Source organism: Oncorhynchus mykiss, chromosome 15, assembly GCF_013265735.2.
Source record: "Oncorhynchus mykiss isolate Arlee chromosome 15, USDA_OmykA_1.1, whole genome shotgun sequence".
In the NCBI taxonomy this organism is placed as follows: Eukaryota; Metazoa; Chordata; class Actinopteri; order Salmoniformes; family Salmonidae; genus Oncorhynchus; species Oncorhynchus mykiss.
In genome coordinates, this window is record NC_048579.1 from 49,102,178 (window position 1) to 49,127,508 (window position 25,331).

Here is a 25,331-nt window from a genome sequence, read left to right on the forward strand (position 1 = left end):
TTTCCTGTTCTCCATTCCTCACATTCTTTCACTGACTTACTCCATCACTCTATTTCTCTCCTTCTCCTCCCACTTTAGAGGTTAGAGGGCTTGTCTCTGCTGTGCTTCAGACTGGGGGGTCAAAAGGGGGATAGAGTTTAGAGGTCAAGGCTACCTGTGCGTTCATTTACTCTCGGCGCAGGACTGTTGAGCCATTAATAATATCGTTTTTCAGTACCTCTGTTTTCCTAGGGTGGCTTTTAAAGGGCACAGACCTGTTCTCATATTAGTATGAGTTAATTTCCTTGTACCCTCATTTCCTTTCCATCATCACCACTGTTTTCACCTCAAGTCAAGTATAGGTATGTGTTTAACCCTTTTCTCTCTTCTCCTGTTCCTCTTTCTTTCTCTCTCTCTCCCTCACCCTCCAGCGTGTGACTGTGACCTGCGTGGCATCGCCAGCGAGCAGTGCCACCGTTCGTCCGGCCAGTGTGTGTGTGTGGAGGGTGTTTCTGGACCCCGGTGTAACCAGTGTGCCAGAGGGTACCATGGGGAGTTCCCCGCCTGCCAACGATGCCACCAGTGCTTCGGCGAGTGGGACAGCGTGGTAGGGGAACTGACCAACCAGGCGCAGCGTTTGAAGGATCATGTGACAGAGCTCCAGACCAATGGAGTGACGGCGCCGTACACAGACACCGTTAGCAGTCTGGAGATTAGTGCTAATGCTATCAGTGGGATAGTAGAGAACAACCCTGCTATACAGAAGATGGAAGATGTACAACAGATGATGCAGCAGGTCACGTATGTACACACAAACACGTGCACTTGCATACACACATTAACACATTGAAACACACAGCACCAAGGGTTCTGTTTGTATCCTTGATGTTATGATCAGTCTATGTCAACTCTATTGAAAATATTATTTTGTGTGTGTGTGTGTGTGTGCGCGCGCGTCTGCAACAGTGAGATGGTGGCAGACCTGAACGAGAGGCTGACCGTCTCAGAGGATTCCCTGTCCCGTCTCGTTGTAAATGCCAACTACACCGAGGCCAGTCTGGACACACTGAGAGAGCAGGCCCAAGAGCTAGAGAGAACAGTCAAAGACATTGGAGACCAGATAAAGACTGTGAAGAACTCTAACATAGAGGGTGAGAGAGGAGAGAGAGAAAGGGGGCAGAGGGTGAGAGAGGGGGTATAGTATGCATGACATCATTACTAGTTCTGACACACCCCTGTTTATGTGTGTTTTATTTGTGTATGGCAGGAGCGATGGACACCATCACCGATGCCCACTTGGAGTCTAAGAGGGCGGAGATCCGTGTCAATCAGACCACCAGTTACCCCGACAACACTTTGGAACAGTCGGCTACACTACGGCGCGAAGCGGAGGCCAGACTGAGCCAGAACCAGGCGGAGTTTGACCTGAGACAACAGAAACACACAGAGAGACTGGAGAGGCTTACCATGGAGCTCGAAACTCTTGACCTATCAGAGCTCAGCAAGCAGGTAAGTCTGACCTAAATAAAGGTTAAATAAAAAAAATCAGTAGTCAATTATGATCGCACTTCTTCACCACAACGCTTTTTGAATGGGTCCCTTGTTTTCTAGTGCTCTAACCCGATTGGTGTGTTTTCTCTCTGTGCAGACATGTGGAGCGGCTGGTGGGGAGGAGGGGTGCGCTGCGTCACCCTGTGGAGGGGTGGGGTGTGTGTCGGAGGACGGCACCCATCGCTGTGGTGGAGACGGGTGTGACGGTCTGGTCACACAGACACAAAGCACTCTGAAAACAGCCAAGGACTTTGACCAGGAAATCCTGTCCACCATGCAGGAAGTGGATAAGCTCTCTAGAATGGTGGGAACTGTAGTTTTTTTTACACTCTGGGCCGAATCCTAACTTGAGATTCATGAATATAACTTTGTGTAGTACAGCTGTTGTTTAGTTATGATTCAGCCCTAAATGAATATAATCAGGTCATCTTACATTATCATCATAGTAACTAAAGAAAATAGAATATCTGCTTGCTCCGGCACAAGCGTTAAGGAGTGTTTACCTTACCGTGTTTGAGTTAACGTGTCCTGTGGCGCCCTCTAGGTGTGGGAGGTGAAGGTGCATGCGGACGAGGCCAAGCTGAGTGCTCGGGAGGTGCTGCTGAAGTCCAACCAGAGCCGAGATGGAGTGGAGCACACCAACGAGCAGCTCCGCAGCCTCATCAAGGAGATACGAGACCTACTCACTAGTGAGTATACACACATTTTTCCAAAGACCAGGCCTCAATCTTTCAATGTACTGTACAGACTAACTAAATGATCCCTGATTCATAGACAATCAGGGCTCCAGTTCTTCTTTCCCCATGTGAGTGATTGGTTATGATTGTGATTCGAAATGATTGTGACCTGTGTATGGCTCTCTGACTCTTAATTGGCTCTGTTTCCATGGTGACAGACGACCGTGCCAACGTGGAGGTTATCGAAGCGGTGTCGAACGAGGTGTTGGCCCTGAAGATGCCCACGTCGCCCGGGCAGCTGGAGGCCCTGACCAAGGAGATCAGAGACAGGGTGGGAACCCTCACCAGCGTGGAGGACATCCTCAGTCAGAGTGCCAACGACATACACACTACAGAGAGGCTGCTGGAGCAGGCTCGCACTGCCAGGTAAGATGCACGCATGCATGAATTCATGCATACACACACACACACAAACACAGGCTAACACACTCTCTCTCTCTCTCTCTCTCTCTCTCTCTCTCTCTCTCTCTCTCTCTCTCTCTCTCTCTCTCTCTCTCTCTCTCTCTCTCTCTCTCTCTCTCTCTCTCTCTCTCTCTCTCTCTCTCTCTCTCTCTCTCTCTCTCTCTCACACTTGAACCACACTGATAAGACACACACTCGCACACACTCACATACAATCTCCTCTCTGTCTCTCAGTCAGGAGGCGTCTGAGGTGAACGAGACAACTGCCCTGGTGAAGGAGGCTCTGGATACAACTGAGCGTGCTCAGAATGCTGCCATCGACGCCGTCAAGCAGGCCTACAACAACACCAGGGGTACACTTGACCTCATCACGTCTGTAAGTCACCTGTGACCAGGGCTTCAATTGTGTCTAAAATTTGGGAGATTTGTATAAATACACATTCCATGCAAGGTCTCTAAAGGTGTGTATTGTGTGTGTGTTGGTTCTTCTATCCTTGATGGGACCTAAAATTCCCCAAAAGTCCTTCACAAGGATAGTAAAACAAAGAAGAACAATACGCGTGTTTGTGTTTGCGTCTGTGCATGAATACATGCTAATATGGGTTTGTGTGTTTATAGGTGGAGTCGGAGACTGCGGAGTCAGAGCTGCTTCTGAGTAATGCCACACTGCGTCTGCTGCAGCTGGAGAGAGACGTGACTCTGCTGAGAGAGAGCAGCCTGGACACCAGCCACCGCACACAGAACACTGAGAGACTGTCTGAGACCGCCAAGCAGGACGCAGAGCGGGCCCTGCAGGTACACACACATAGATAGACGCACGCGCGCACACACAGCCCAGTATTTTACCTGCCAATTATATTGTTGCCCATTCTCAGTGTGTGTTCTGCTTTGTGTGGGTGTGTGTTTGTTGTGTGTAGGAGTTTGACTCGGAGGTGAAGGGTCAGTACAGTGTTGTGGAGGGCTTGGTGGTGACGAAGGCCGTGGGCGTGTCTGATGCCAAGAAGAGGGCGGAGCTACTCCAGCAGGAGGCCAAGGAGCTGCTCACCCAGACCAGCGGAAAACTACAGAGACTCAGAGGTAACGCACATGCACACATGCGCGCACACACACACACACACACACACACACACACACACAAACCAATGTGCTTACACACACCACACAAGCATGCACGCACAAGAGCACGTTCACGCATGCATGCGTACGGACACACACACACACACACACACACACACACACACATACACAATCTCTAATGACATCCCTGTGTGTTTGCAGAGTTGGAGAGGTCGTATGCAGCCAACCAGCGTACTCTAGAGGCCAAGGCAGGTCAGCTGGCCGGGCTGGAGAAAACAGCACGCCAGCTGCTCGATGACATCAGCCAGAAAGTCATGATCTACAGCACCTGTTCTTAGGGTAACCATGCCAACAGCATCCCTGGCAATGCCTACCCTGATGTCATACCAGAGATTATGACGATGCCTTCTTAAGTGCCAAAGAGAAATGACAACCACTCAAGGAGACTCCAAAGACCAAAAGTAGTTTACCACTAAGAACCAAGTATTTCATAAAAAAAAAAAAAAACTGTTTCTGTATGAAATGGTTTCTAAGCCATATAAGCTATCACAAGTAATACATGTTTTAATCATTAGACTGCACATAGATTTCATGATTTCAGATTCTATGGAAATATTTGTATAATCTTGTCTGTAACGATACTAAAGTGTGTCTGGACCAATGCAAAAGAGAGCCTATTCAATTGTATGATACGATTTGTACCCATCAACATACTGCTGTAATTGAACTTCTAATATAAAGGAACAACTGCATCTTAAATAGTTTCCACTCCCTATTTATTTTGTTGTTCCAATTTTGCAAAACAAATGCCTCAACATTGCCTAGTTCATCTCTACCTGAAATGAGAAGCTTTTGGAATGTACAGTATTTGGTGTTTGCTATCCAATAGTGGCAGTTTGAAAAAACTTTACCCTCTCTTTACTGCATTATCATCACCACTAGGGAGTAGCAGCACAGACACAATTTCAGCTTAGTTTTGCCTTATAGAACCCAACTCAGTTGCAGGTTAATGTACTTCTATCACTTTTAACTGTAACAAAATGCTGTTCACTCTGCCAACTGAAACCTTCACTGTCATTGTAGGCTTAACTAGACTATCATTTTCCTAAATTTTAAAATATATTCTAAAACAGGCTGCTTTTCTTTCTACTGCCTTGTCTTACACCTCTCGCTCTCTCAATATTGATGCAAGGTGATTTGGAGATCAGTGATTATGAACAGCTCTTTCCTCAGGCTGATCCGGTTGAACACAAAGAGCATCTCTCTCATCCTCCCATGAATCCCTCCTTCCTCTCCGGAGGGTTTCCTCCATTTCCTCCTCCCTCTGAAATGAGCGCTTTCCCTTTAGTGCTGCAAATCAGTCAGGCGTCACTGTGCTTCCCCATATATTGACCCCACCCAGGCATATCTGTGAGATAAATAGCTTTAGAAAGGGGTCCAGACGGTCCCTTCCCCTGTGTACAGTATGTATGGTACAGTGGACTGTGTGATGTGAATGCTTGTGCTGTGAGGTCATCCGTGACCTTACGTGACATCATTGAATTCTGTGTAGGTCCCCAGTGACAAACCAGTTTTTTATGTTTATCTAACCCAGCCACCTGAGGTCTCCAGCAGACCCTATACAATTATAGAATTTAATACATCACAAAAGTCATTCTGCAGTGCAATGCCTCGTTCTAGACTAAAAACAAATTATCAGCTTGCATGGATGACACTCTGCAAACCTTATACCATACCCAACCTCATCATCCATTTGCAGAACAGCTAAATAGAGCTGTCCTGTAGAAAAACACAGCTGTGCCCTGCATGCTAAGATCAGTCCATCCAGCATACGACAGTAAACAGCCATTGACCTTAACCAGCCCTAACATCCACTTCCTGTCTGGACCATTTAAATTGGCAGCCACTGGGCCCTGAGATGGCCACAGCTGCCGGGTGGATAGGAGAACGCTGTGGTTCACATGGAGCTGGCCACGGGGCACTTCTCAATATCAGCATGTGTCTGCAAGTGTGGTAGAGTGTGGTTTTCCTGAGTTGATATGAGATATTCATGAAATATGACTCCTCCTTCCTCTCTCTCCTTGGCCCATGATGCTGCTCGGATCTCTCTGACACACTTACAGCGGGAAGTTGGTGAGGAACCATTTTAGAGAAGCCGCCAGACCATAGAAGAGAGGACAGAGAGAGGGATCGAGGGACAGCGAAAGGGAGGGAGAGCGGGGAGAGAGAATCCTTCAATCAAACAAAATGTTGATTTAATTAGCACTTTTGAAAAAAATAATTGTCACAAAGTGCTTCACAGTAACCCAGTCTGCACCAAGACAAGGCAAGATGTTGCAGAGGAAGGTTGAAGAGGGCTTGGAAGTCAGTCAGGTTTCCTTTATGATTAAGGTCTATGGCATGGATGACCCTTTCCTATGAGGATCCGCTGTCATTTCTCATGATATTGGTAGGTGTTGAGTTAAACGTGGAATGGCATTGTTGATTATAATCATTGGACACACTGCAACACACATTATTTTCTGCGTCAGGGCCTGCCGTCATACGCAATTTGACTCAATACTGGAATGTACAAGGTGCTGAAACATTCAACTATTGAATATATGGTAGAGAGACTCCTAAATGGGATATCCAAATAGAAGAGCAAAAAGCGTACAGTAAGGAATGTCTGTGGTTTCCCTCTGCAGTGAATCATTTAAACTAATATGCTCATTCAAGAGTCTCCCCTGCCAGAGGTCTACTATTGATTGATTGTGTTACATTTCAGTGGGCTGGGTGTCAAAAGCTCTTTTGAAATCGAAAGCTGATCTTGGCAGATGTTGGAACGTTGCAGGCTGGGAATAAAATCAAATAGTTGTTTGCATTTGAAATATTCAGAATCAATGTAGTGTTTTATTGTCGTTGAACTTCTGAAAGCTCACTCACAATGAACTGATAACCCCCAACCTCAAGCCGTTAAAAAATAATAATACTGCATGACCTAGATAAAGGGAGTAAGTCACACTGTGCATCGTGCATGCACACTAATACTGTGATCTCGAAACACTCCGAACCACTGACTTGCTGTGAATTTCAAACACAATTGGCATCGAATCTCAATGTTTGCTCGGTACATTCTAATCCCGCTGCTATCAACCTCAGCAAGCAATTGATATGTGCATTAAGCCTGAAGCAAATTAGTCTGCTTATGGTGACAATGATATCTTTACTAAGGGAATCCATGGGAGTCAGCATCTGTGAAAGTACTGTGTTTTTCCCTGGAAGGATGAGCAAGACCGGAACTTCTAACTAAATTCGAATTAGCCTATAAACAACGAAAGATTTAGGCTTTAATTAATTGAGTCAGCTTGGTTTGAATTAATTAAAAGTTTCCAATCCAGTCACCCTGGAAATGTTCCAATATGAGGCAACCTCGTTTCATATAGCCTACCAGAAGAGGTGTTTCCCAATACAAATAAACATGTTAAATGTTTAAAAATCATGAATTCGCATCCTATATTGTTTGTTACACAGCACTGAGCAAGGGCATTACGTTTGAGAGTTAGAGCTTTGACTCATTCAATCCTGGAATGGTCATGCAAAGTTCCCATAATGGGACTAATGGTGAATTGTACTCTTATGTGACAGTTTTTCTGTCCCTACACACTTCGAAAAAAGGTGCTATCTAGAACCAAAAAGGGTTCTTCGGCTGTCCCCGTAGGATAATCCTTTTGTCGAACTTCTTTTGGTTCCAGGTAGAACCCTTTAGCGTTCCATGTATAACCCTTTCCACAGAGAGATCTACATGGAACCCAAAAGAGTTCTACCTGGAACCAAGAAAGGTTATCCTACGGGAACAGCTGCAGAACCCTTTTGGAACTTTTTTTCTAAGAGTGTATGGGATAGGGAGCATTGAGACAGTTAACAAGATTCTTATAATTGTGGAGGGTATCATTTTGCAAAGGTAATTGAATGAATACTTGCCATAAAGAGAATGTGGTCGGACTCTGGATCGGCCAAAACACATTGGTGTCCCAAGAATATACATAACAGAAATTAAAACTTCTGTCTGAAATCCAAATAATGATTAAGTCTACAAAAGATATATGATTCCAAATTAATCTAAATATTTTCTGTGGTGTGTGTGTGTGTGTGTGTTTTCAAGGAAAGAGGGCTTCCCTGGAAATCAGTAGCCATAAAACACCTGTCTGGAGTGTTTCCTGTCTCTCAGCATTGCATTTGTCTGAACTGAAAATGAAATGCTGCCACATCCTTGAAATATGAAATATTTATAGTCCACAACTCAAACAAAATATGAGAATGCTATTAAATACCACAAGCGAATCAACCAATGAGGTAAGAAGGGGATCTCAGGAATGGATGCATTTTGCTGCTCCCAGCATGCAGCATTGTGGGATACGGAGGAGACTGGTGGATGCTGATGCTGAAGCGCGAGCTGCTGAGGATTGAGACACGAGCGCAAGGGGAGCATCATCCAAACACTTTGTGATACCAGATTCCCAGGTAAAACATGACAGAAAAATGAATGAAAATGTTGACCGACATATTGATGCCGCCCGCAATTCAATGTTTTGTCTGTGTGCATGTATTATTTATTTTTGTTATCGCCAAGTCATTCTCGGTCCACCGCTCTCAGCCGATTATTCAACATACAAACGAAACGGTTATTTCGGGCACATTAGAGTATTACAGCCGCTGATTATATTCATTTGCGCAGGCGAATTAGCGCGTTGTGGTCAGGGCTGTTTGCATGCTATATGGGGTGGTCGGTGACGATGTGCGGCAATGTTCATGAATATCTTCTGATTTATTGATTGGTTTGGGGTGAAAAGGGAATTCCCGCATGCAGCTAGAAATCCATTTGTCAGTTTTGTTTTATATTTAGTGAATCCTAACCCTCTGCATCAACATACTTGGGATTTGGCATTTTTTTTATACATAAATTACGTATACCCAAATGATGCTATTTTATTGCAGAGCGAGTGAACGCACTTGTTGAAAATGCCACTGTTCCTGTCCACCCCCCCCCCCCCCCCCACCCCCCGTTCAAATTGATAGGAAACGAGTTTGTCTATCATCATGAAATCATACAGTATGTCTATTAGGCTACTGAAGGCTGTATGACCTTTTATCGATAGAATCCTATCCATGTTCATTTTATAGGTGTCTAGAGATGCTGACATTGCTGGTTTAACTCAACGCTGTGCAAGTGCTGTCAGTCTGTGACTGAGTAGATAGCTAGTGATCTTTGGCCAGTATCCTCTCTGCCAGTGTTCACCCTTTATACTTGAGTCAGTCTAAGAATCCAAAATGTTCAATTGAAATAATTGACTATGTAACACATATACAGTACTACTGAATCTTGCTTTAGGCTCTGATGATCTGGGATTCTTGATGATCTCAACCGGAAGACATGATCTGGCCTTGAGATAGCTGGGAGTGTTCTCTGTTTGTTCAGTCTAATCAAAAGCTGTCCATGTTTCATTAGCTGATTATGGATATTTGCTCAATGTAGCAGTTCTTGCAGTAAACATAGAAATGTGGATGCATAGTCCTTGTTGCAAAGCCAAACCTGTTGGGTACCCGCCCCTGGCACCATAGTGGCAGACTGATGGGCCATCTGCAGTGAGAGGCAATCTGAGTTTCACACCTGTCATGTCTTTGTGGCTGAGAGGTGATGAAAATGACATGCCTCTGATTGACCCTCTTGTCCTGCTGAGGCACTGCCTTATTCGCTGCTGCCAGGCCAAGGCTGCATGCATGGACAGGCCCGATCCAGCCCATTCCAAAACATGCTGTGCAAACACGTCATGGACAAGACAGAAGACCACAGAGCAAGAAACATTAAGCTGTTAATGACGTCATCCATTTCTGTGCCTCAGCTGTATTTTATACACACGCAGAAATCCCAGTCCATGAAAAACAAATGGAAAAGCCTTTAGTCAAGGAGATAACTGTTGATGTGGATTTAGGTTTAAAAATATAATTATCCTCTTCTGCCTCTTAACTCTGCAGGACTGGTTGCTTATGATGAAGTGGCGAGGGATTGGCTAAGCGGTTTGTGCCCTTGGTTGTGTAGCCCTGGCACTGTAGTGGAATGCTGATAGGCCATCTAAGGTTGCCACCCTCTGTGGCTGGGAGGTGATTTGAATAATGCCCCAGGCCTGCCCTGGGTGAATCAGGCTAGCATTGATTGCATTTGGTTTGGAAGCAGGCTGCCTCCCGGGCGTGAGCCAGGGCCCGTTTTGGCTCACGGCTAAGTGATATAGGTTGGAGTAATCACTTGGAGTAATGAGTAATGTTGTTCCACCTCAAAAAGCACAAGAGGATTTCAACACCCACCATCTCAGATGGTTCTGAAATAGTTTCTGTAGTTATTTAAGTAGGCAAGTCAGTTAAGAACAAATTCTTATTGACAATGATGGCCTAGGAATAGTGGGTTAACTGCCTTGTTCAGGGCCTGAACAACAGATTTTCACCCTGTCAGCCTGGCCCAACGCTCTAACCACTAGGCTACCTGAAACCAATAAGATAAGCATTCCTGAAACAGTATATTGTTGAAAGATTATTTGAACTCTGACAAATTAAGCTAATTGATAGTACCACAATTGGCTATTTACATTTAAAAGATTCATGTAATATTCATTAAATGTTGTGCCCAACATCTGATTTGGACCAAACCTCTTTTTAGTAATGATTTATTTGAGAAATACAAATAAATGGTTAAAAGCCACCCACAGACCTCTCAAATCTCACACTAAGCCCACCCCAAAGGCCAGTTCTCTGTGTTTGACAAGTAGTATGGCGGTGTGGCTTGGAGTATTGTTTATTCACACTACTATTCTCAGTGAATTTGGTGATGAGGTTTTCCCCTTTTCAGAGAAATTAGGCCACTGTGTTCTTGGTGACCTTCAATGCTGCAGAAATGTTTTGGTACCCTTTCCCAGATCTGTGGTTCGACACAATCCTGTCTCAGAGATCTATGGAACATTCCTTCGACCTCACGGCATGTATTTTGCTCTGACATGCACTGTCAACTGTGGGACCTTATATAGACACACACACGTGTGCCTTTCCAGATCATGTCCAATCATTTGAATTTACCACAGGTGGACTCCAATCAAGTTGCAGAAACATCTCAAGGATGATCAATGGAAACAGGATGCACCTGAGCTCAATTTTGAGTGTCATAGCAGAGGGTCTGAATACTTATGTAAATATATATATATATTTTTAAATACATTTGCAAGAATGAAAAAAAAAAATAGTTCGCTTTGTCATTATGGGGTATTTTATTTATTACATTTTAGAATAAGGCTTATTCTAAAATGTAATAAATCAAATACCCCATAATGACAAAGCGAACCATTTTTTTTGTTCATTCTTGCAAATGTATTTAAAAATATATATATATATTTACATAAGTATTCAGACCCTTTGCTATGACACTCAAAATTGAGCTCAGGTGCATCCTGTTTCCATTGATCATCCGTAACAATATGCGGAAAAAGTGAAAGGGTCTGAATGCTTTCCCACTGTATCCTCCTCTGTTTCCTTATTTTCATGGTTACTAATGATGAGGAGGTAAGATTATTTGTTGAGAAGACGTTCATGTGGTATGTGACAGCAGTCTGTGTAGATATAGAGATTTGATTCTTACATTTGTGGCACTAGTGAGAATAAAACACAGCCGACTCTTCGTTGGTAACCGTATCGCATGCCATGTGGTTGATGTATCGCGATGACTCACACATACTGTATGTCATCACACTCATCTGATACTGTGCCAGGTTTCTTTTGGACTAGTAGTAAAAAAGGAACTGGTTGCTAAGCGACTGCCGTGTCAGTTATATCACTAAGTACTAGGGGACCAGAATCGTGTGCTACGTGTGGGTCGGGTATGAGATGCGCACGTGTATTTAAAAAAAATTAAAAATAAAGTAGGATGAGCTATTAATATAAAGCTGAATTGTAGAGGGAGGACCCAAACCCCATTGTGTCGTTATGTTCTTGCTTTTTTGATTGCTTTTAGATGTGCTACTGTTCATTTGTTATTAATGGTATTCTTCACATATGTTGTTACAGGCAATGCAATTCCCATACAACTGTTATTCTCAGTGCTTGGGCTCTTTCAAGTCCCCAGTCAGCTGTAATTCCAACGCACCATCGTGATTTCCCTTCATTTAAGTAAAGACCCTATGTAAACGCTCCATATCCAGGCTGTATCACATCCGGGCCGTGATTGGGAGTCCCATAGGGAGGCGTACAATTGGCCCAAGCGTCGTCCGGGTTTGGCCCGAGGTAGGCCGCCATTGTAAATAAGAATTTGTTCTTAACTGACTTGCCTAGTTAAATACAGGTTAAAAAGAAATCAAAAAATATTTAATGACAAAAATTCCATGACCTCAGACACATCGACCGCCATGAATAATACATACTCTGTAATGCTGCTAACATCCTAAATGCATGGCGGAATGGAGACACTCAAGCTCCCTCTGCTCACTGCGTGTTCTTTAATATGGAAAATATTCTCTACCACACACTGGAAAGCAAGACGATGGACTTTTCTAGGCTCAGTTAGCAGTTACATATCCACATCCCTTCACATACAAACTCTGCCAGAACACCTCGGGGCTATTTCTGTGAGTCATAATGATAATCACCTATATATTGTGCTGAGGGTATGAGGGCACCATTCCTCTTCAGCAGTGCTACACATCATTCTTCTATGATATTCTCTCAAAAAAGGTCACAGAGTTTCTCATCCACCCCTGGCACCCCCTTTACCCATGGTCCGAGGTCCTCTTGGTCTGCCCTTCGCCTGACCCTGGTGCCAGCAACCCTATTATCGTCACCATGCATCGACACAGTCCCACCACGGTCTTTAACATCGCCTTAGTCTAGCATTACCCTGCTGTATCCATTAATTACAGAGGAGAGACTACCGTTACTGCCTTCCATAGCGCAATGCAAGCCATTGCTGCCTGCCTTGGTGTAGTACCAGTCAAGGCTCTATTTGTCGTTTAAGAGGCTAAGAGAGAGGGGATCAGTTGGGGCCCTGGGGGGCTAATTATTAGATTTTTGGTAGGGCAAGACTCGGGACCTCTAAATGTGTGCCGTCTCTCCTTTCCCCTCTCCACTCTTACTGATAACCCCTTATTGCTAATGTCGACTCATCAGGTTGGGAGTGACGGGGGGGCAGATTTTATAAGCCTCACTTCCTGCAGGGGCTTGTTGAAACTGTCTCTGTTGTCTTTATTCAAGAGAGAAAGGGTTTGCCCCTAAGGCTTTAATAGCACCCGATACTAAATGTGCAGAGGGATGAGAGGGAAGCTGGTTTAAGGCTGGTTTAAGGATGGTGAGAAAGTGGGGGAATGCACAAGTAGTGGCATAAAGATAGGGATTTCCCCCTGCCTTTAGTGGCGATTGATGGATCTCTAAGGATGGGCTCTAACTGTTTCAGCACCACAAAGAGTGGACAGCTCCCTGAGTAAAGAAATCTCTGTGTTGTTAACACTTTACAAGAAATTGCATAATGTTAATTTTCAATGCCCATATTTGCTTCAGTATTAATTGTATTCAGTATTTTCCTTTAAGTCCCTGCAAAGTCAATGGCATTAATGCCGAGCTAAACATGTTCTTTGACATAGTTTGAAAAATGAACAAACATATGTCCTTTGAGGGCAATGTTCTCTATAGTATTCTGCTACTGCAGTTATAGCAACGTATTCTACATGTCGTGTGCAGGCAAGTTTCCATTGAACATTTCATGTTACATTCTTTGTAATGTATTTTATGCCCCTGAGAGTGTCATGCAGTCTGGAAGGCTGTCTGTGGTGTGAGCTAGTGCCTTTTTATAAAATTGATGTTTTGATTTCCCACAGTGCCTTGTCATATCCTTTTTCCACAATCCTCTCTCTTCTTATTTACCCACACAATCCAATTCTGTATCAATCAGCGTCTGATAGTCAGCAAACCCATCCCACAAAATGCCTTATCTCTCCCACCCAGCCCCCTTCTTTCACTATAGATTAATATATTCATGAGGCTTATTCAAAGTGTCATAACTCAAGCTTTCACTCTAATCAGCACGCCTCTACATTGTCCTCTTAGTCAGTGCAGCTGATCTGAGTGACGTTCTTCTATATCAAGCCCAGTATCACACTACCTCCGCTCTGTATGCAAAGCAGATTGTTAGCACTTTGATGGTTAGACTCAAAATGCATTAAGGCAGCTACAGTCTCCTTAAACCAGGTTTGAATTGCGAATCCCTCTCCCTACATCCCTCCTGACATGAGGCTGCTCCATATACTAGTACTGTACCAACTGTTTAATATGCAGATAGAGTCAATGGTTAGATTTAAAAACCATGAGGTGATTGAGTGACTCCTAGTAGGCTTGTATCAAGGCCCTCAAGTCGATCCCACCTAGAATACCCCCTTTAACATGAGCCTATTAGTTCAAAATGTAAAGCCATTGTTTAGATTCAGATTCAAAATGCATTAGGTGTGTTTGACTAGGTTTGTGAATGTGAATCCCCCCGGCCTCCCCCAGCCTGCCGCCTCCTGTGCCTAAGGCAATTGCTCATCTATATGCATGTTTCTGAGGCTGCCACTGTGGTTCCAACAGGGTTGCGCAATCCTACTTTCCTTCTTCATGAATGATTGGTGGCTGGCTGGCTGCGTTTTATAGCCCAGTGTGTTCCTATGTGAGCTAAGCTGACATCAATGCTGCATCAATGATGCTGCCTACTGCTCCATACTCCTTCTGTTCCAAATGCATTTTTATATGAGAAGCGTTGGTTTTCACGTTTACAGTAGCATATAACATTTGAGTGTTGTATTGTGCCCGAGGGAACAGAAATTATTGTTATTATTATTATTGTTACAAATGTATCATTATTATTATTATCTCTCTCTTCCTTCCTTTGTCCCTCTCGGATCTCACTGTCTACCCCTCGTCCAGCTGGCCTGACCGACCGACCCACCAGTCAGCATGAACTACCTACGCAGGCGTCTGTCCGACAGCAGCTTTGTGGCCAACCTCCCCAACGGCTACATGATGGACCTGCAGAGTGGGCCTCGCCCTAACCCGCCCTCCTCCACCTCCAATCCCGCCTCCCCAGCCACGGAGAGGCGAACGCCCCCCAGCCTGCCACCACAGGCCCCGGCTTCAAGCTCGGCCCCGGCCCCGACCCCCGGGGGTTTCCTCAGCTCCTTCTCCAGCGTGGTGAAGACCGCCCAGTTGGCACAGAACGCCGCAGCAGCAGCCAAGGCTTCAGCGGCGGTGGCAGAAGCTGCACCAGCAGCGCCCGCCAAACCTGTCATACGGAAGCCCAAGATTCTACTGGTCATCGACGATCTGCACACAGACTGGTATGTTTCTCTCTCATGAAAGTGACCACTACATCAGTATATTACACAAGCCTAGGCTATGTCGCCAGTATTACTTCATATCACAGTAAAGTAAAAACAACCTATTTGAATTCGGATTAAATGCACTGTGCTCAAGCAGTGTTTCACATACCCTCTGTCCACTTGGACAGCACATGGAATTGACCAGAAAATAGCTCAAGTCTATTTTTGTATGCAGCATTAGTCATACTAATAAAGTGAAACCAATTCAGAAAGGGAACTGCGGAGATGGCACCAATTAGATGCAAGTAACAATCATGGATTGCATTGGTGGTCTATTTAAACCCCTGGAGATGATGTCTGCGCCTCCGTGAAAATCGAACTAGCAAAATAAAACATCCCCATAAAGTTTAAGCGATATCTGTTTTGTTGCGTCTAAATCCATCGTCGATGTCGCTCTTGCGTGTCTGCGGTGAAATGTGACAGCGCAATTTCTCGCATGTAATAGCCATCATTTCTCAGAACAAGAATAGACGGACGAGTTTTAGAAGAAAGGTCTTTGTTTCTGGCCTTTTTGAGCCTGTAAGAAGGTCAGTTTTATTGCTTCTTTAATCAGGACAACAGTTTTCAGCTGTGCTAACATAATTGCAAAAGAGTTTTCTAATGATCAATTAGCCTTTTAAAATGATCAACTTGGATTAGCTAATACAACGTGCTATTGGAACACAGGAGTGATGGTTGCTGATAATGGGCCTATGTAGATATTCCATTAAAAATCAGCCGTTTCCAGCTACAATAGTCATTTACAACATTAACAATGTCTATACTGTATTTCTGGTAAATTGTAGGTCTACTCGGACAGTAAGGTATACTCAGACAGTAAAAAAAAAGAAGAGGTTTAAATACAAGTATGTTTCCTGATCTTTCTTATATCTCGCAGATATAGGACAGATACTTCAGAACAAACTTCCTTTTGATTGTTTTGGGGGGGAAAATCTGTTGTTCCAAGTAGTGAATCTGTTATTTAATGAGTTTGTATTGGCTAATTGCAGTAAGCCCCAAAATAATTTTCATCAAATTATTTTGGGGTAATTTTTTTGGGATACTTCAAGGAGTCTTAAAATGTTAAACCAAATAGCGAAGTGATCCTTGGTATGACCTTCTTAAAACAATTCCGTATAGCTTAGTAGAACCATCCTCCACTGGCTTAGACTCTTATGGGTTAAGTTTGACTAGAATATCTCTCCCTCCGAACTTGGCTGCTGCCCTTAGCTCTCCATTAAGATTCTACAGGGAGGCCTGACTGGTCTTGGAATTATTACTAAGTCATGTCCCAGCAGACTATGCTGTTACAAGTCTGTGTGCAGGACATTTTTTATTCTTCTTTCCTTTTTAAAGGCCATCTGGGATCCCAAAATGTCTCATTCCCTTTCATCTTATTGTCTAGCTGTAATTAAGCCGTGCAGCAGAAGCCCTTCAGTATCTACTGTAGATCCTCTAGGCTGAGTCAATCACTCTCAGCTGTCTAAGGAGCTCCCTGCAGCTTTATACAGTACACTCTGCCTATGGCAACTCGGCAGTGCTTTTTGATATTTTGCTCACTGTATAATTATTTGTAGGAGATGGCCAGATGACCTTGACACATGTTACTGAGTATGTATTATAGAGCTTTTTTGACATGTAGTTTGAGTTAAAAATTTAAAAAATTAATAAAATAAAATAAATTCACCTTTATTTAACCAGGTTGGCTAGTTGAGAACATGTTCTCATTTACAACTGTGACCTGGCCAAGATAAAGCAAATAAGTGTGACACACACAACAACACAGAGTTACACATGGAATAAACAAGCGTACAGTCAATAACACAATAGAAAAAAATAAAGTCTATATACGGTTTGTGCAAATGGCATGAGGAGGTAAGGCAATAAATAGGCCATAGTAGCAGAGTAATTACAATTTAGCTAATTAACACTGGAGTGATAGATGAGCAGATGATGTGCATGTAGAAATACCAGTGTGCAAAAGAGCAGAAAAGTAAATAAAAATGGGGTAGGTAGATTGGGTGGGGTATTTACAGATGGGCTATGTACAGCTGCAGCGATCGGTTAGCTGCTCAGTTAGCTGATGTTTAAAGTTAGTGAGGGAAATATAAGTCTCCAGCTTCAACCATTTTTGCAAATCGTTCCAGTTATTTGGCAGCAGAGAACTGGAAGGAAAGGTGGCCAAAGGAAGTGTTGGCTTTAGGGATGACCAGCGAAATATACCTGCTGGAGCGCGTGCTACGGGTGGGTGTTGTTATCATGACCAGTGAGCTGAGATAAGGCGGAGCTTTACATAGCATAGACTTATAGATGACCTGGAGCCAGTGGGTCTGGCTACGAATATGTAGCAAGGGCCAGCCAACTAGTGCATACAGGTCGCAGTGGTGGGTGGTATAAGGGGCTTTGGTGGCCAAACAGATAGCACTGTGATAGACTGCATCCAGTTTGCTGAGTAGAGTATTGGAAGCTATTTTGTAAATGACATCGCCAAAGTCGAGGATCGATAGGATAGTCAGTTTTACGAGGGTATATTTGGCAGCATGAGTGAAGGATGCTTTGTTGCGAAATAGGAAGCCGATTGTAGATTTAATTTTGGATTGGAGATGTTTAATGTTTAATGAGTCTGGAAGGAGAGCTTACAGTCTAACCAGACACCTAGGTATTTGTAGTTGTCCACATATTCTAGGTCGGAACCGTCCAGAGTAGTGATGCTGGACAGGCGGGCAGGTGCGGGCAGCAATCGGTTGAAGAGCATGCACTTAGTTTTACTTGCATTTAAGAGCAGTTGCAGGCCACGGAAGGAGTTTGTATGGCATTGAAGCTCTTTTGGAGGTTAGTTAACACAGTGTCCAAAGAAGAGCCAGATGTATACAGAATGGTATCGTCTGCGTAGAGGTGGATCAGGGAATCACCCGCAGCAAGAGCGACATCATTGATATATACAGAGAAGAGAGTCGGCCCAAGAATTGAACCCTGTGGTACCCCCATAGAGACTACCAGAGGTCAGGACAACAGGCCCTCAGATTTGACACACTGAACTCCGTCTGAGAAGTAGTTGGTGAACCAGGCGAAGCATTAATTTGAGAAACAAATTATTCGAAATGTTTGGTGATTTGTTTATTAACTTGGCTTTCATAGACTTTAGAAAGGCAGGGCAGGATGGATATAGCTCTATAACAGTTCGGGTCTAGAGTGTCACCCCCTTTGAAGAGGGGGATGACCACGGCAGCTTTCCAATCTTTGGGGATCTTGGACGATACGAAAGAGAGGTTGAACAGACTGGTAATAGGGGTTGCTAAAATAGCGGCGGATATTTTTAGAAAGAGAGGGTCCAGATTGTCTAGCCCAGCTGATTTGTACAGGTCCAGGTTTTGCAGCTCTTTCAGAACATCTGCTATCTGGATTTGGGTGAAGGAGAAGCTGGGGAGGCTTAGGCGGGTAGCTGCGGGGGGTTTGGAGCTGTTGGCCGGGGCTAGGATAGCCAGGAGGCAAGCATAGCCAGCCGTAGAGAAATGCTTATTTAAATTCTCGATTATCGTGGATTTATCGGTGGTGACAGTGTTACCTAGCCTCAGTGCAGTGGGCAGCTGGGAGGAGGTGCTATTATTCTCCATGGAATTTACAGTGTCCCACAACATTTTGGAGTTAGAGCTACAGGATGCAAATTTCTTTTTGAAAAAGCAAGTCTTCGCTTTCCTGACTGACTGCGTGTATTGATTCCTGACTTCCCTGAAAAGTTGCATATTGCGGGGACTATTCGATGCTAGGGCAGTCCACCATAGGATGTTTTTGTGCTGGTCAAGGGCAGTCAGGTCCGAAGTGAACCAAGGGCTGTATCTGTTCTTAGGTCTACATTTTTTTGAAAGGGGCATGCTTATTTAAGATGGTGAGGAAATTACTTTTAAAGAATGACCATGAAGTCGACGGGATGAGGTCAATATCCTTCCACGCTAGCATACGGGCCAGGTCCATTAGAAAGGCCTGCTCGCAGAAGTGTTTTAGGGAGCGTTTGACAGTGATGAGGGGTGGTCGTTTGACCGCGGACCCATAGAGGATGCAGGCAATGAGGCAGTCATCGCTGAGATCCTGAGTGAAAACAGCAGAGGTGTATTTGGAGGGCAAGTTGGTCAGGATAATATCTATGAGGGTGCCCATGTTTACGGATTTAGGGTTGTACCTGGTGGGTTCCTTGATGATTTGTGTGAGATTTTGGGCCTCTAGCTTAGATTGTAGGACTGCCGGGGTGTTAAGCATATCCCAGTTTAGGTCACCTAACAGAACGAACTCTGAAGATAGATGGGGGGGGGGGGGGGGGCAATCAATTCACATATGGTGTCCAGGGCACCGCTGGGAGCTGAGGGGGGTACTATAACAGGCGGCAACGGTGAGAGACTTATTTCTGGAGAGATTCATTTTTAAAATTAGAAGCTTGAACTGTTTGGGCATAGCCTGCAAAGTTCTGTCATACTTTCCAGGTCTATCTCTGGAGTAGATTGCAACTCCTCCCCCTTTGGCAGTTCTATCTTGACGGAAAATGTTGTAGTTGGGTATGGAAATCTCAGAACTTTTGGTGGCCTTCCTAAGCCAGGATTCAGACACGACAAGGACATCAGGGTTGGCGGAGTGTTGCTAAAGCAGTGAGTAAAACAAACTTAGGGAGGAGGTTTCTGATGTTAACATGCATGAAACCAAGGCTTTTTCGGGTACAGAAGTCAACAAATGAGAGTGCCTGGGGAGACACAGGGCCTGGGTTAACCTCCGCATCACCCGAGGAACAGAGGAGGAGTAGGATGAGGTTACGGATAAAGGCTATCAAAACTGGTCGTCTAGTGCTTTGGGGACAGAAAATAAAAGGAGTAGATTTCGGGGTGTGGTAGAATAGATTCAGGGCATAATGTACAGACAGGGGTATGGTGGGGTGCGGGTACAGTGGAGGTGAACCCAAGCACTGAGTGATGATAAGAGAGGTTGCATCTCTGGACGCGCTAGTTATGCTGGGAGAGGTCACCTCGTGTTTGGGAGATGGGAGAAAGAAGGTATCTGAGGCATGTTCGGTGGGACTAGGGGCTCCGCATTAAACTAAAACAATGATAACTATCCATGGCAATAGTATACAATGCATATTGAGATTTGAGAGAGACATAAAGCGAGGCATAAAGCAATCACAGGTGTTGATTGAGAGACCTAATTAAGACAATAAAGGGTAAGACAACAACAGCTAATCAGCTAAAACAACAATAACAGGTAAAATGGTGATGAATGGGCAGAGAGGGTTGGTTAACAACACACAGGGCCTGAGTTCGAGGCTGGGGCCGACAGATAAACAAAAAATAAACTAAACGGAGTACCGTGATTAATGAACAGTCCCGCAGGCATCAGCTATGTAGCCAAGTGATTATAGGGTCCAGTGAACAGCAATAGATGGAACAGGGAAGCCGCGGGGTAGTCATTACTACGTTAGCATATGGGAGACACAGCGTTTAAAGTTAGCAGGCCGGGGTTAGTAGAAGCGTCTGCTCCGACGTCTGGCAAAGGCCGGTTGAGGGCACAGTGGATAGACTTCCGTCGGCAGACCAGTCTTGGTGGTACGGCAGGGTGTCATGTCGACAAAGGGTCTAGGCCAGATGACAAAAGAGGTATTGTAGTTGTAGTAATTTAGTTTGCTAGCCGGGAGATGCGCCTGGCTCGTGGCTAAATGGTGTTAGCTTCGGGGCAGGGCCGTTAGCCACTATAGCCACTCGGTAGCAGCTAGCTAGCAGCGATGAGCCGATGCAAAGGTCCAGAGCTTACAGCAAGGATCCGGTAGAGTAGTGGATTCTAGCCGTGTTGGGGTAGAGTCCGGGAGGCATCAGCTGTGTAGCCGAGTGATCACTGAGTAGGCCGGGAGGTGGGCCTGGCTCAGAGCTAGCTTCGGGGCTGGGTCACTCGGTGGCAGCTAGCTAGCCGTGATGATCAGGAGTAAAGGTCCAGGGCTTACGGCAGGAATCCTGCGTTGTAGTGGAGAAAACAGTCCGATACTGGCAGGCTGGCAAGTATTATCCAGGCTAAAACAAAACGTCTGGTGCCTGTGCGGAAGGTAAAGGCCGCTAGCAGTGGCTGACAATGACTAAATAGCTAGTAGCTAATTAGCTGGTTAGCTTCTGAGTTGCAACCAGACTGAAGAAAAAAACTGCATTTGTTAATGAGGCATGTTCAGATTCAGTTTGACAGCATCTTTTTCATAAAAGTATGAATGTTTCATAGGTCTTCTGTGCAGACATGGGCCAAACATAAAAACAAAGACAAACATACTGGAGACAATATCAAAAGAAATGTGGTTAAGCATCTCCAATGAAAGTTGGTCTTGACCTAGTTATACACGGTGCAGCAGACGTCCCTCGTATGTACAGTGTAGTGGACCTTTGTGTTCATATCCATTTGCCCAGACACCATATCCATTTTAAGCTTAAGCTTAAGCTTAAGTGAACATACTAAGTGCATGTTTTCAAGTACAAGCTGTCAGTGAGAACTTGAGTGAATCCTTTACCAAACATACCATTATGTTTGTGTGTATTGTGTCAACCATGCAGTCTTCCCTTTATTGTTGGTAATGTGTGGCAATGGTTGGTAAAAGGCTGTAATAAATATAGGTCTTAAAAAAGTGTTTTCATGCATAGTGTTTGATATAAACAGCATTGGGATATTACCATATGAAAACTGAGGTGTTTCATTTTTGGCCACACTGAGGCACTGTAGTCGACTTGCCACAAGATCACAACCTACTTGAGCGCTGATGTGTTTCTCCACGTTCACTGCATCTCTGTGTAGAGTAACACTGAGTTATGAACAGCAGGTGGCGCTAGCTGATAACCTATTGGAAAACTCTGATTGAATCTGTACCTGTGCTGAGCATTGCTCCCTGGGTTACCTCTGACCATTCAATACTACCCGTGAACACCTATATGGTCTGCCACCACAATACAGATCTTTTCAAGTGGCACATTGGCCTGTTGTAATCGTTCCATTTCAAACACATGGGGATTAACTTTGTTTACTCAGTATAGAGTGAGCAGTGCACCATCAAAGATTGAGCTTTGTGGTAGCAGCATGGCCCTTTTCATGTAGACCTACACACTTGGTGTAATTTGTCCCTTGAGGCTCTTCTCTTTTTTATCATCATCTCTTTATATCACTGTAATTCAGTACAATAGACGCGCCTTGCCAGATTGACAATAACCATATGAGTTGGCAAGAGAGCACAAACACATCTGAGACCAGGCTACCAAATCAAAGGTGTAGTAAGAGTGGAGAATAGCAGCAGCTCAACCTTTTAACTATTGAGCAATACCCCTGTGAGAGAAGTACAACTCGTAAAAGCCTTTAAATGCCAAATATTTGGCTGCTGCTTTGGCAACGGGTCTGTATCATGGAGCCGATTTCTTCCCCCTCCTCACTATTTGTTAAAGACAATGTGAACGAATGTGCATTTAGGCATGCTAGTTTTCTCTCTTCAGTTTAACGTGTGGATGAATTGATGGCCGTGTAGTGCTACTACAGATGTCAGTTCTCTGTGAACCCTCCTGCTACCGTCTGTCTGTCTGCATGTCTCCATTCTATTCCATGCACTTGGCTGGCGTTGTAGGGGAAACTTAAAGCTCCAGAAGTGTTTGAATGGGCCTCCATTACCACATTAGTTTTCTGATAGTCATTTTGCAGACACTTTAACAGGGTCCAGTGGAATTGGGTCAACACCCTTCTGTCAGCTACCACAGTATATGCATCAGTAGGTGTTCAGGTGGCATTGCAAACAGGGTTCAAATGAAAACGATGTAAACGTTTTCTCGTGTTGAATGAGACATATCTCTTTATTTTAGAGGAGGACACTTGCTAGGGATGCTATGGAAAACGTGATAAAACCCCTTAAGATAAAGTAGTAGATCATGGCTTTAGGTGAAATCTAGGGCTTTAAATCCGTGACTCCCATCTGAAAGTCTGCAAGGTACAGTAGTTCATGAAAAGTTCACTTTCTGGCTGCCTAAGCTTTCCAATAGTCCTCAGATGCTTTGTTTTTTTACTGCATCTCCATAAATCAACATTGATCCCATCTCCCGGCACTTTTATTGTTGCTACGGTTGCCAACACAAGTATATTATCTGGAGCAAAAACTATTATAGACAACACAAACCGATAGCTTGGAGAAGGTTGCCCCGGACCTCAGGCGAACGGCCATAAGATAAATAACCACAATAAAACCTGATGATGACGGTCATCCATTCCCACCAGGGAACCAAAAAAAGAGCTGCATTTGTAATTCAGGATCAATGTTTGTCTGATGGGAGGCCACAAACGGGTGCGCCGTTTTGTTTCAAACTCCCAGGTTTCATTTGTAGACACAATGGAACTATTGAAATGAGTCAATGTTTTCCTGCTTTGTCTCTGTCGGTACCTCTGCAATAATCTGGTTTGGATGTGCTTTAATTCCAGGTCAATTCCGTATCAAGATGAGTTATTAATAACACAATTTGACCTTTCTTCAAGCCTTGGGATCATGTGGTGTAATACAGACATTGAAACTCGAAAGCTTTAGTGATCCATGATTACCCAAATATCTTAACCAAGGTTGAGAATTAATTTTTTTTTTATGATGCATTGATAGACGGTGTTAGGTTCTAATTATCAGAGTAAGAGCTCGCCGGACACTATGAAAGCTTAAACCAAGTTTATTATTCCCAAAGGATAGAACAGCTAAACAGACAAAGACATGGTTACAATAGTGGTAGTATATGTACCCCACTTTGGGTGGAGTCTCCTCCTTCTCGCTAAACGTAGCATCTTTATTGCTAGGCAGGAAATAAAATGATTACGGGCAATAAACTTTTCCTTCTCCCTAAACGTGACCTGACCTCGACCTCCTTCGTCACTAATCCATGACTCTCTCCCCTCATCAGTGCCTGCCACATACGATTGTTTCCCCTACACTCAGTACATTCCAAGCTTAATTGCACCCACCGTATACCTTCCTCCTACAGATAACCATTAACTTCTGGTGTAGACACTCTAAACCATAGCACTCAATATTTCAATAGAATCCCTGATAATTAACCCTATTTCAAGTTTGGGAGTTTAGGAGTTAGAACCCGGAATCCATCAGTCACCCGTTTTGAACATTTAACTCCATACTGTTCAACATTACATAAACTTGGAAATGACTTATAAATGGACAAACAATAATAATAAATCATGAACCATTTAAAAAAAATAATAAACATGCCTAACATTCACAGTGACATATACAAACCCAGAGACTTATGGCCTCTGTTCTATGGTCACACCAAGCACACTCTTATTTCCATTTCTTATAGAACACTGAGAATAACATGTCCGTTGGAGCTGTTGACTCCTTCCATCTCAACTATCTCCTTCTGGTTCCTAGGAGAATGATAGCACATTAGACATTGAAAGGCAACGAGAAACACAAAACATAACAGTATTAACAATGTGGCAATCTATGCATAATTATATATGCATGAAAACCCAAAGTTTGGTAACATGACAATTCCCACTCTTTCTTTGCCTGACTCAACGCCTCCAGGATACTTTTCTCCTGAGTTTGGCAAAAATGAAAGCCCTAAAAAGCCTCTTCAAGCTTTCACCCAGTCTTCCCCTTTCCGGCCACAGGCTCTGAGAGGTGTTCCCAAGCCATGTCATTTTCACTTTCTTCCCCATTTCCTCCATTGCCACCTGATAGGCACGTCACCTGATAGGCAGATGCGTAGGCCTAATCAACGCCACTCCTCTTGAGGTAACTTAGCTCTGCATATGCTTTCACATCAATGCCTCCAGAATTGTGTCCAGTGTACAATTGCCCCAACATCTACCCTTTTCATATGATGCATTAACCAATAAAGCAAACTAACCCAACTATGGCGGCTAAAGTAGCTCCCAGATCCAACCCATCTGCATGTCTACAATGGAATCTAGTCTTTCTCTCTCTCTCTTTAGCTCTGCTTCCTCTGTCATGGCGTCTTCAAGCTCACCCATTATGCAGCTGGATCTCACTTCATGTGAGGAGTGTGAACCCACCGAGGAGAGACGTGACGATCTTTACCGCTGCAGGTGCTGTAAGGAGTACTATGTGTGGACACACAGCAACGCATGGGTCATTTCCTGACAATATAGACTCTCCCAACAATGCTATTAAAGTAATGCC

The 25,331-nt window shown here is 44.2% G+C and overlaps 2 protein-coding genes across 3 annotated transcripts in view; both read left to right on the top strand.

Moving 5' to 3' along the window:
• Positions 1-4,505, top strand: part of LOC110490219 (laminin subunit beta-1) — a 41,041-nt gene extending 36,536 nt beyond the window's left edge. For both annotated transcript variants that reach the window (XM_036944496.1, XM_036944497.1), the window contains exons 24-33: positions 411-780; positions 946-1,130; positions 1,247-1,488; positions 1,628-1,834; positions 2,075-2,219; positions 2,426-2,633; positions 2,904-3,045; positions 3,288-3,464; positions 3,587-3,746; positions 3,948-4,505. In XM_036944496.1, the coding sequence (XP_036800391.1) occupies positions 411-780; positions 946-1,130; positions 1,247-1,488; positions 1,628-1,834; positions 2,075-2,219; positions 2,426-2,633; positions 2,904-3,045; positions 3,288-3,464; positions 3,587-3,746; positions 3,948-4,084 (1,973 nt within the window). In that variant the 3' untranslated portion in view covers positions 4,085-4,505. The remainder of the gene's footprint in view (positions 1-410; positions 781-945; positions 1,131-1,246; positions 1,489-1,627; positions 1,835-2,074; positions 2,220-2,425; positions 2,634-2,903; positions 3,046-3,287; positions 3,465-3,586; positions 3,747-3,947) is intronic.
• Positions 4,506-8,119: 3,614 nt separating this feature from the next.
• Positions 8,120-25,331, top strand: part of LOC110490220 (synapsin-3) — a 130,754-nt gene continuing 113,542 nt past the window's right edge. The window contains exons 1-2 of the mRNA XM_021563489.2: positions 8,120-8,249; positions 14,712-15,121. Of these exons, the coding sequence (XP_021419164.2) occupies positions 14,742-15,121 (380 nt within the window). The 5' untranslated portion in view covers positions 8,120-8,249; positions 14,712-14,741. The remainder of the gene's footprint in view (positions 8,250-14,711; positions 15,122-25,331) is intronic.